Source organism: Aquarana catesbeiana, linkage group LG02, assembly GCF_042186555.1.
Source record: "Aquarana catesbeiana isolate 2022-GZ linkage group LG02, ASM4218655v1, whole genome shotgun sequence".
Taxonomy (NCBI): domain Eukaryota; kingdom Metazoa; phylum Chordata; class Amphibia; order Anura; family Ranidae; genus Aquarana; species Aquarana catesbeiana.
In genome coordinates this window covers 558,557,265-558,569,458 of record NC_133325.1, presented here as the reverse complement: position 1 = coordinate 558,569,458, position 12,194 = coordinate 558,557,265, and the positions used below count along the sequence as shown (strand labels likewise).

General features: G+C 45.2%; 1 protein-coding gene across 5 annotated transcripts in view; it reads left to right on the top strand.

The window, feature by feature from the left end:
* The window catches only part of ANKS1A (ankyrin repeat and sterile alpha motif domain containing 1A), a 175,226-nt gene that overhangs the window by 153,313 nt on the left and 9,719 nt on the right, over window positions 1-12,194 (top strand). For all 5 annotated transcript variants that reach the window (XM_073616016.1, XM_073616015.1, XM_073616019.1 and 2 more), the window contains 2 exons: window positions 1,787-1,942; window positions 12,080-12,173. In XM_073616016.1, coding sequence (XP_073472117.1) covers window positions 1,787-1,942; window positions 12,080-12,154 — 231 coding nt within the window. In that variant the 3' untranslated portion in view covers window positions 12,155-12,173. The remainder of the gene's footprint in view (window positions 1-1,786; window positions 1,943-12,079; window positions 12,174-12,194) is intronic.

Sequence of the window (12,194 nt, the reverse complement as noted above, 5' to 3'; positions counted from 1 at the left end):
TTTTCCAGGTTATGGTGCATAAAGGCAAAGGTTTTGTGATTGCAGCAAGAGTAGGATACTCTGAACTTATGTTATATGAACTTATTACTGCAGTCCATATCCCAGAAGTGGATAACTGAGAAGCTGCCACCATCACTTGTTTTCAGTTTGATATGTCAAAATGGGGGATTCTGGATGTAAACATCCTAGCCTCCAGGTTTTTGATGTGATTGCAGGTAATTCAATCCCAGAGGTTACTCTCTGCCTTGCATTTTGACCTTTTTACAAACAGATCTTGACCAGAACGTGGTCTTAAGCACACTCGAAGGCCAGGTCTCAGCCTTATCCATTCTTTTTCAAAGGCCTTTGACTTCATTCTACCTTATTTCAAATTGTACCTCATATTAAGCCCCCTAGCAAAACCCTATGCTTCCTTGGGGTCTCTGCTTGGTTGTCTGTGCCCTGCAGAAACTACCATTTGAAGCCAACAGAGATACTCCTTTAAAAGATCTTACCTTCAAAGTAGCCTTTTTGATTGCTATTACATTGGTCAAACGTGTCTCTCTTGTAAGGAGCTGTTCCTCATACTTAACACAGACTGAGTTGTCTTGCGTCCAAGGCCATCCTTTCTCCCAAAGGTTTTTTCGGTACTCCACCTTAATGAGGACATTGAAGTGGAAATCTGAAACCTACCATTCTTATGCCCTACTCCTAAGCATCCAGAAATCTCTACATTGCCAGGATGTAGTCAGAGCTATTAAAGTATACCTCAAAGCTATGGCTCCAGTTAAATGGATGGATTTCCTCTTTGTCCTGTGCTTGGAACCTCGCAAGGCCCACCCTCCTTTGAAGTCCACCATTGCATGATGAATATTGAATAGGGAATATAATTGCAAGAGCTTACGTTCTCTTCCTGCATTTTATGCACCAATTCCACCAGACCAGTGGGAGTTTCCTAGGTATTTTGACATCAAGCCTCTGTTGCCCAGTTGTCTTAAGACCACTACATGGTCATCTGTTCATACTTTAAAGTTTTACCAGGTGGACATCCAATCTTTTGCAAATGCAAATTTAGACTGCATGGTTCTCTCAGCAGGAATCTGATGTTGGAACCTCTGATCTTTTTATTGTTTGGGCCTATTGGCAGTTCTATTTGCCTCATTGTTGCCCACTCGTCTTATGCAATGCTTGGGGATATCCCATGTTGTATAAATTCCTGTACTGTACAATTAGGATAAGAGGAATTTTGACTTGACTGTAAATTAAATATCTGAGTACAGTACAGTACAGGACACAGACCACCCTCCCTTCCACTCCTTGGTTACACTGCATTGCTTGCTGCAAAACTGAGGACTTGGAGTGGGGTAGGGCTATAAGAGAAGCCCAGGGGCCGTGTCCTCTAAGGCTTTGCCAGTGTTCAATTACCTGAAGGTACATACTTATAACCCATGGTGTATAAATACTCTGCCTGGGTCCTGTATTGTACTCTAAGATATTAAATTCACTGGTAAGTCAAAATTTCTCTTTTTTTCGCCTTTATTTTAACTGTTGGAATATGGGAGGTTTTGGAAGAATTTACCGGACCCTGGTCTACATAAAGTTGGGAAATGCTGCTCCAAAAGAATGTTTTGCATAGAATTGGCTGTAGTGTACTGTATTTTTAATGTCGTTCTAAATAAATTCTGTTAAATAGACAAATATCTGTCTGCATGTGTTAGAATAGTTTTCAACTTTGATTAAAATCAAGACTCTTTCCATTCTATTACATATTTTCTTAAATGATATATATGTCTTTTTTTCAATACAGAACCAGGCCTATGAAATAATTCTGACTTTAGGCCAGGCTTTTGAAGTTGCATATCAGTTGGCCATTCAGGCACAGAAATCCCGTCTTCCGGAAGCTCTTGTTTCCCGACCATCAAAGCCTGTTCCCAAGCCGCGTGGCAGCATAAGGAGGCAAAATGTAAGTATTGGAGTAATTTTCTTTTCTTGATCAAGCGCATTAGGTATGCACACAGCTGCATACTGTAAATGCTTTTGTGTATGAGACCCTAGGGTGGCCATAAACTGATCCTTCTTCTTTTTTTTTTATTTTTTTTTTGCAAGTAACTGTTTCCAGCACTGTTTTTGTAAAATTGTGTAATGAAAGAGACCATTGTCTGCTTAAAGACTTTGAATTACTGACCTTCAATCAGTATGCAGAAAAGGACTTAAGTTTTCTTTTATTCTCTGTCTTTCCTGATCTACTTGTTCCAGGTTAGCAACTCAAAGTATTAAAGTAGAACTGTACTCTTTTTTTTTTTCGTTTTGGATAGAGCAAGTGAGGGTTATAACCCCCGTGTGTGTTTTTTTTTTTTGCCATCTGTGTCCTGTTGGGGAGCTTTACCTTCACTTCCTGTCCCATAGCCAAAACAGGAAATGGGATGAAATCCCTGCAAATTAAGAGAATCCCCAGGGGCCCCCCAGGTCACCAGAACCAGTATCCCCATAGAAAATTTGCCCCTCCTATTTTTTTTCTGGGAACAACCCAAAATTTGGGATTTTTTTTTTACTTTCACTTTCATTGATAATGATTAACAGTTCAAATATAAAGGATGGACCAATAAACAGATTGAAATTAAAAAGAGAGGGTGAATTTCCCGAACAAGGTCATAGACAGCGAAAAAGGTATTCTAATCCATCTCCACTCTATCTAAAATTAAAACAAAAAATAGTTTGCCTTTAGTTTTACTTTAAAGGAAAAGTTCACCTTTTGTACCATGTTGCACTTTACACCCATATTTAGGTTGTAACATGTTACATATGCACCAGCCCCACTCTGCCCTGATTCCCCATTCTGAGAGCTAGTGGGGGATCTTTAACTCCGGTTAACTGTCACCATCTAAAAAAGATGTGGCCATGCGGGGCTCCCCCTTTGGGGCTGTTCCGTTTGTAGTTCTCAATGAATTACCACGGAGCTGTTGAGAGCTGTGGTAGTTCATTGAGCTTCCTGTCATGTGTAATTGCTTGCTCGTATCGGGGGAATGGGCAAACAGATACAGTCTGCAGGACCGTGGCGTTAAATGCTTTGCAGGTCCCTAACAAAAAAATAATGCATATTTTTTTACCTGCAAAAAAAAAAGTGCATTGTTTTTTTTTTTGTTTTTTGTAAAGGTGAACTTATGTTTTAAAGCCAGAGACTGAAAGACAACTAGTTTTTTTTTCAAAGGTAAGTGATGGCAGCTACATTTTATCCTATAGAGCCTCTGCACTGAGTGCCCAAGGCTTCACAGACAGTGGTTGGCAGCCCTGACAATGTTAGCAAAGGCAGGAGGAAGCAGCTTCCTGCTATTGAGTTTAGAAACCCCTGTGAGACATTGCACCCTTGTCCCACCCATGTGGACAGTGGCTGCCGTACTTGCAACTTCAACACTTTTATGATAGCTTGACAAGGACTGACTTCACAGAGACCTGAATCCATTTAGGGAGCTAGACTGTCTCCATGCTGTATACACACTTTAAGGTGTCTTATTCATGCATGCTTACCCTAATCGCCCATTTTATATCCGAGACTGGAAGCGAGACCTAGGATGTAGTCCCTCCCCAGAGGATTGGAACAAAGCCTTTCTCCTCAATTTTAAAATAACACTAGCTTCAGAGGCACAGGAAAAGAATCACAAACTCCTGACACAATGGTATCATTGCCAGGCATCGTTACCCAAGATTATATAGTCAATACTGGATCAATCTTGGACATGTGGTGAGCCAGGTTGTACACATCTCCATATGTCGTGGTCCTCAAAATTTCAACTATTTTCGATGACTATATTTCAACTAAGCCACCTTATTACAGAAAAGATGTGGCCGGAGACACTGGAAGTAGCCCTCCTTTCCATGATCTCTGGTTCCATGAAGCACATTAAAAAGAACCTCTTTAGATTCCTAATTATGGTGAGCCATGCCCTGATTCCTAGACACTGGCAGTCCCGCTATGACTCTCACTATCCAAGAATGGGTCACTAAACTGACTTACTGTACAAAATGAGAATGGAGGAGTTACTGGCCACAGCCAATGAAAACTTTACAAAGTTCAGGGGCTTGTGGCTTGTTTTTCCTACGCAACTAGGCAATTTCCGTTGCTTTTTAGGACTGTGCTCATCGGCTTGTGGCTTCCTTGGATTGAATTTTCTGATTGCTGCAAACTTTTCTTTCCTACGCAATTAGGCAATTGCCATTGCTCTTTAGGACTGTGCTCATCGGACAGTCTTTTCTCTATCTACTGCCTCTTCTCTTTCATTTTATGGCTCTTTTCCCACATTTTACATTGAAAAAGTGCCACCTAATTCACCATTTTGTTGGACTTCTAATGAAAGCCGACTACTGTGGAATAAGGAGTTTTTTAGCGCACACCTTGAGTCTGCACTGGTATGGGGTTCGGCTTCTTTCCCCCCTCTTAGTTAGTCCCTAATAGTAAGGCTGACCAAGTGGACACTTGAGCTCGTAACTGGCAGAAGCTTTTGCGCTCCCTTAAAGCGGAAGTAAACCCATCCATAAAACAGTTTCATTTCCGGAATGTGCCAGAAATGTAACACTCCCATTGGTTGTGCTCTCAACCAAACTGTCAAATATCCAATCGCTGGTGTCCTAACTGATCACATGTGTAGCATCATGGCAGTTGTAGATTAAACAGAGGCAAATATGGCAGCTTCCTTGGCTGAAAACGATGGGGGGGGGGGTTACTTACACTTTAAGTTTCCTTTTTCATTGTTGTCTAATGTAATATTGTCATTGCAGTATTCTGCTGACCTTTCATTGTCATTGTGCCACACTTCAATAAAACTTTATTCTCTTAAAAAAATTATCCATTTTGCAATGCAGACTGACCTTCAATTCACAATTCTTGTTTTGTAATGGCAATTTAAGACTGTTATTGTACACTTTGCTGTGTCATATCCGGTCCTGGTAAACTGATATCCTTGAGTGTACATATAATCCGGTGTTCCATTTCCTCATTGCTGGCTCTGATGACTTAAAGCAGAACTCGTTGAATCCTCTTTTTGCAAATTTTATATTGGTCCAGCTTGACTTGATGTATCCAGAGGGCCACTTGGGTTGCAGAAAATCACTGTAGCAGTCTGCCCTATACTCAGAGCCTTCCCCTCTGAGCACAGGAGGGTGCCACCATAGTCTCAGCACTGGCACCATTTAGAGAGTATTTCAATCAGTACAAGGCAGCCTCTGATTAGACAAGGTGGAGATGGTGACATCATCCTTCCCTCCTTCTTCACGTCTGCCAATCAGGAAACATCTTGTATTTAAAAAAAAACAATACAGGGCCTTCATTAAATGGCACTATTGTGCAGAGTGAGTAGCCCTCTATGTTTAGTGTGCACAGGGGAAGCTGCTGGAGCAGCACCTGGAGGATCACAGCTATTGTATGTATTGCAACTACTAAAGTGATTATCAGCATCTTCAGTGGCCCTGTGATTTGTATACTTACATTGAGCAAGGCTGTACCAATGCAATTTGGTCAAAAAAAACATTCTTGGAATGTCATCCGTAAGCTTTATTTACACATGCTGTATGCCTCAATAAAGCAGTTGTAATAGTTTTTGGAGAACTTTGTCTCATTTTGATGTCTAAAATGAGAGCAAATCCTGCAGCTCTGTGATGATTTAGTTATATACGTGACAATGGTTGAAAGTGGAAAAGCGGAAGCATTAAGCTCCATTTAAATATGCAAAATATGCAGTAGGGGATGTTCACAGCAAAAGACAAACTTCCCCCTTCTTTAGAGCTATAAAAAGTATCACTTTTTTTTATAGAGAGATAGATCGATCTCCTTTCTTTTCTTTAAAGCAGAACTGCAGGCAAAAACTTTTTAACTTGCAGGACATTTTTTGGCGTCCTGCCAGCGCACCGCTCCAGTGTGAAAGCACTCGGGCTTTCAAACTGGAGTGAGAGGAGAGGCTACACCGCTCCTAAAGTGCCCCTGCCCATTGAAATCAATGGGCAACGCCGCTGCAGCAGCGCTTTGCGGGCGGCTTTAACCTTTTTTTCAGTCGCTAGCAGGGGTTAAAAGCACCCCACTAGCGGCCGAAAACCTCTGCAAAAACGGCGATAAAGCGCCGCTAAAAATAGTGCTTTACCACCGACGCCTCTGACGCGCCAGTGTGAAAGTAGCCTTGCCGTTTTCAAACAGCCCATAAAGAGGCACAGGCAGAAAACTGTAGGGCTTGTCTGCAGGAGCCTGACATTGCACCCGCAATCTACTGATCGCAGGTGCAATGCTTTGAAGGTTCCCGGGAAAAAAAATGCACAAATATGTGCATCTATTTTTTTTTTTTTTTTAAAAGGTGAACTTAACCTTCAACTACAGCTGTCCTCCATTCCTAAGTGTAACCATGATTTCTTTCTCGAACATCACGGGACACAGAGCCACAGTAATTACTGATGGGTTATATAGGTATCACTGGTGATTGGACACTGGCACACCCTATCAGGAAGTTCAACCCCCTATATAATCCCTCCCCCTTGCAGGGATACCTCAGTTTTTACGCCAGTGTCTTAGGTGATGGACGTGTAAAGATGTCCTGTGCTGAGCTCCAAAGGGAATATCCTAAGATCCTATACTGGGGCAAGCCAGGCGAACCGGATCCATTCAAAGTGTCTTTTCATGGCCGAATTGAATGGTACCCGGGCCTCGTGTCCGAAGAAACGAGGTTTTACCCGTAATGCTTCTCTTTTTAGAGAGCTGGACCCCGCAGATCAGAAAATGGCTTTAAACTTCCTAATTTCTGGCGAGGTGCTTTACGGTCCCAGAACTGTTGGATCCCCCTACTGATGGGGGCCCCAGTCTCTGACGGTTTTTTCAAACGGAGCCCACCGTGAGAGGTGAAGATTGGGTCTGTGTAAACGGCACCCTGCGGCTGGATAAGGTAAGAGGAGATTCCACAGAATTTTTGAGTTCTAGTGGCTTTTCTCCTTTAAGGTAAATGCATGCTATGCCTATTGTGACCACCGGGGGCTGCCAAGAGCACAAACCTACACATGCTGAATGTCTGTCTCAGGTGTTGTAATCGCTGTGTATGTCCCAGCGTATCAAGCAGGCTGCAAGCAGGTAAGGTGGATGGGGGGATTTCTCATGTTTGAATGCTCCCCCCCAGGCTAGAGAGGGGCCACAGGGGTCTAGAAAGTGGTTATACCACCCGGGCTCTGTGGCCTAATGGCCACCATCTCTGAAGATAGCCGTTCAGGCAAATCTTGTTACCAGTCTCCCTCCTCCCCCCCCCCCCCCCCCCCATCCCCAGCCTTTTCTCCAGAGCATGACAGGAGAGTCGGCAGTGCGGGAAGCGCTCGTTTTTTTTTCAAAACTCGAGGGGGGGGGGCGGTAGAGGAGGGGGCGGGATGTCAGCACAGAGTGTTTAGACTCCCACTCAGGCCAGCTGCAGGCTATTAAAGGCACTCTGTACAGGTGCACTCAGCCTTCTGAGAGACACAGAGCTGACGGTCGCATGTAAGGTGGGACACAGGCATTCTCCTAGGCAGCATTTACTGAAGTAACACCAGACTGAGCATTGGGTAGCAAGGCTTTTAGCCAGACTACATCGCTCAGCGGACAGTGTTCATTTGTATACCTCACACCTTGTTGCTTTGCACTATGGGTAGAAGAGGTTCAAGCACCCCAGGAACCAGAGACACTAGGGGATCTCGTTCAGGTTCTGAGGGCCCCCTGTCGGCAGCATCCTTCCCCCCTAAAGATGGGCCAGGGACGGCTAGCCAGGGAGAGCCATCGGGGTCAGGGGCTACACCTGCTTCTGGCACTTCAGCCCCTGTATATATTACACAAGAGGTTTTTTCCTCAACCATTAATGGTCTAGAGGAAAGATTAATGGCCGTGATTACGTCTTCACTCAGTGGAAGAAAACGCACTAGGCCTTCCTCTGTTCCCCAAGACCCTCAGACAGAGGAGCTCTGGGATAAAGGAGATGAATCCCTTTCAGAGGATCAGGATGGGATGGATGATTCCTCTTCGGAGGATTCAGGTGGAGAGGGACCCTCTGCGACTTCCCAAGAGGAGAAAGTCTTAGTGCAGATCCTCACTGGATTGGTCCGCTCCACATTTAAGTTGCCCATACCTGAAACTGCTAAAGAATCCTCTTCTGCTTTGGGGTCACTGAAACCTTTCCAAGCAGCACATGCTTTTCCTGTTCATACTTTACTTGAAAAGCTTATTTATTCTGAGTGGGATCACCCAGACAAACGTTTTTTTCCGCCGAGAAAGGTTGAAAAATTGGTCAGCCGAAGCACCATGTAAGAAGCTACTGGCTGGGTTTCCATTTCGTGGTGCAAGGTTGTTTGGAGAGGACTTGGATAACTATATCAAGAGAATCTCTTGTGGGAAAAGCACTCTCTTACCTGTCAAGAAGAAGAGTAAGCGTCCCTCTTTCAAACGGACTCTTTCCCTAGCGCCGGGGGCTTCAGCCTCCAGGCAGTCTCGACGGCCGCCTCCATCGGGGTCCAGAGACAAGAGTCAACCCCAGGGACAAAAGAAGTCCTGGGGAAAGAAGCCTACTAGGCAAAACACTAAGACCTCTGCATGAGGGGGCGCCCCCGCTCACTCGAGTGGGGGGAAGACTGCGACAATTCTCAGAGCTCTGGCAGGAGGACTTCCAGGACAGATGGGTAGTCTCCACGGTAACCTTAGGGTACAAGCTGGAGTTTCAGGAATTCCCTTCTCCTCGGTTCCTCAGATCAAATGTTCCCAGAGACCCAGAGAAGAAGCAGTCGCTCCTTCTAGCGTTAGAGCGACTTTTGTCGCAGGAGGTCATTATGATAGTTCCCGCAAAGGACCAGGGATTGGGCTTCTATTCCAACCTTTTTACGGTCCAAAAGCCAAATGGGGATGTCAGGCCCATTTTGGACTTAAGGGATCTGAACCGATTCCTAAGGATTCAATCCTTCCGCATGGAATCAATTCGAACAGTAGTTCCCACCCTGCAGGGAGGAGAATTTCTGGCATCAATAGACATCAGAGATGCATATCTGCATGTGCCCATTTTTCCTGCTCATCAGAAGTTTCTGCGCTTCGAGGTAGGAGGGCGCCATTTCCAGTTTATGGCTCTGCCCTTTGGGATAGCCACTGCACCTCGAGTGTTCACAAAGATCTTGGCTCCTCCTCTGGCCAGATTAAGGGCTCAGGGTATAGCTGTCATAGCATACCTAGACGACCTGCTCTTGATAGACCGGTCGGTAGCCTCTTTGAATGGAAACTTGAGGACTACGGTCAGGTATCTAGAACACCTGGGTTGGATCCTCAACTTAGAAAAGTCTTTCCTAAAACCAGTAAGAAGACTGGAATATTTAGGTCTGATTATACATACAAGCCAGGAGAAAATATTTCTACCCCAGGCAAAGATCACTGCTTTGAGAGAGCTGATTCTGACAGTAAGGACCAAGAAGGGTCCCTCAGTCCGCCTTTGTATGAGGCTACTAGGGAAGATGGTGTCTTCATTCGAAGCAGTTCCCTATGCTCAGTTTCACTCAAGAATGCTGCAACACAGTATTCTGTCGACCTGGAACAAGAAGGTTCAGGCATTAGACTTTCCGATGCACCTGTCGCATGCGGTGCGTCAGAGCCTCAATTGGTGGCTCATACCCGAAAACCTGCAGAAGGGGAAATCCTTTCTACCGGTTACCTGGACGGTGGTAACAACAGATGCCAGTCTGTCAGGTTGGGGAGCAGTTCTGGAACAGGCTGCGGTCCAAGGAGTATGGTCCAAGATAGAGAGGACCTTACCCATTAACATTCTGGAGATCCGGGCGATACATCTAGCTCTAAAAGCCTGGACTATCAGGCTACAGGGTTGTCCGGTCAGGATCCAGTCCGACAATGCCACAGCAGTGGCTTATGTCAATCATCAGGGAGGCACCCGGAGCCGAGCTGCTCAAAAAGAGGTGAACCAGATCTTAGTCTGGGCAGAGATGCATGTGCCATGCATATCGGCAGTTTTCATCCCGGGAATAGAGAATTGGCAGGCGGACTATCTAAGTCGCCAGCAGTTACTTCCAGGGGAGTGGTCTCTGCATCCCGACGTCTTTTGGGCCATATGCCAAAGATGGGGGGTTCCAGATGTAGATCTCTTTGCATCCCGATTCAACAAAAAGATAGACAGATTTGTGGCAAGGACAAAAGATCCTCTTGCATGCGGGACGGATGCGTTGGTGATTCCGTGGCATCGGTTCTCACTGATTTACGCATTCCCGCCTATTCTGCTACTACCACGACTCCTTCACAGGATCAGGCAGGAAAGGAAGTCGGTACTTCTGGTGGCCCCCGCTTGGCCCAGAAGGACTTGGTATGCAGAAATAGTAAGGATGACGGTAGGTTCCCCGTGGACACTACCGGAACGCCCAGACCTGTTATCTCAAGGTCCAGTGTTCCATCCTGCCTTACAAACGCTAAATTTGACGGTTTGGCTATTGAGACCCACGTTCTGAAGAGTCGTGGGCTCTCAGGTCCTGTCATATCTACCTTGATTAATGCAAGGAAGCCAGCTTCCAGGATGATTTATCATAGAGTCTGGAAAGCTTATATAACCTGGTGTGAATCCAGAGGTTGGCATCCCAGGAAATATGTCATAGGTAGAATCCTTGATTTTCTACAGATGGGATTAGAGATGAAGCTGGCCTTGAGTACCATCAAGGGCCAGGTCTCTGCTTTATCAGTATTATTTCAGCGGCCACTTGCTTCGCATTCTTTGGTCCGAAACTTTATGCAGGGGGTGATGCGTCTTAATCCTCCGGTTAAAGCGCCCCTAAACCCCTGGGACTTGAATTTGGTCCTGGCTGTGTTACAGAAACGGCCTTTTGAACCAATAAGTCAGATTCCTTTGGTCTTGTTGACAAGGAAATTAATTTTTCTGGTGGCCATCTCTTCTGCTAGAAGAGTATCAGAATTAGCAGCTCTTTCCTGTAAGGAGCCTTATTTGATTATACACAAGGATAGAGTGGTACTACGCCCTCATCCTAGTTTTTTACCGAAGGTGGTTTCTGATTTTCATTTAAACCAAGACATTGTTCTACCTTCCTTTTTTCCAGATCCCTGTTCTCCGGAAGAGAGATCTCTACATTCGTTGGATGTAGTAAGAGCAGTTAAGGCCTATCTAGGGGCAACTACTCAGATCCGCAAGACGGATGTTTTGTTTGTGCTGCCAGAGGGTCCCAATAGAGGACAGGCAGCATCAAAAGCTACCATTTCTAAATGGATTCGACAGTTGATCATTCAAGCTTACGGTTTGAAACAGAAGATTCCTCCGTTTCAGATCAGGGCACATTCCACAAGGGCTATTGGTGCTTCTTGGGCAGTGCATCACCGGGCCTCTATGGCTCAAATCTGCAAGGCCGCAACCTGGTCTTCAGTTCATACATTCACCAGATTCTATCAGGTGGATGTGAGAAGGCATGAGGATATCGCCTTTGGGCGTAGTGTGCTGCAGGCAGCGGTACAGGGTCCTCAGGTCTGATTGCACCCTACTTGGTCGTGGTTCCCCCCCCTCAGGTAGCATTGCTCTGGGACATCCCATCAGTAATTACTGTGGCTCTGTGTCCCGTGATGTTCGAGAAAGAAAATGGGATTTTTTAAAACAGCTTACCTGTAAAATCCTTTTCTTTCGAAGGACATCACGGGACACAGAGGTCCCACCCCTCTTCTAATACACTATATTGCTTGGCTACAAAACTGAGGTATCCCTGCAAGGGGGAGGGAATATATAGGGGGTTGAACTTCCTGATAGGGTGTGCCAGTGTCCAATCACCAGTGATACCTATATAACCCATCAGTAATTACTGTGGCTCTGTGTCCCGTGATGTCCTTCGAAAGAAAAGGATTTTACAGGGAAGCTGTTTTAAAAAATCCCATTTTTGTGAAGAGCTGCTGAACTAGAGCTAATATGCCCAGTGATAGGATAAGGTACCAACCAAAAACCTGATTTCAGCACTTCATCGTCACCTTTCCTTAGTCACACAAATGTCTGCAGTGTATATAGTCTTCATTTCCCAGAAATGTTTGGCTCAATGCTTGCCTCAAAATGTCTGTGTATAACATGAAAGTATTTTTCAGACCGAGCCAGTAGAATGTGAGCAGCCTGCCTCCTCTCATAGTAGCGTGGCATGGACAGTGGACCCCAAGCAGTAGACAGGAGCCTGCATCAAAGGTGAGTTAACCATAATGTAAC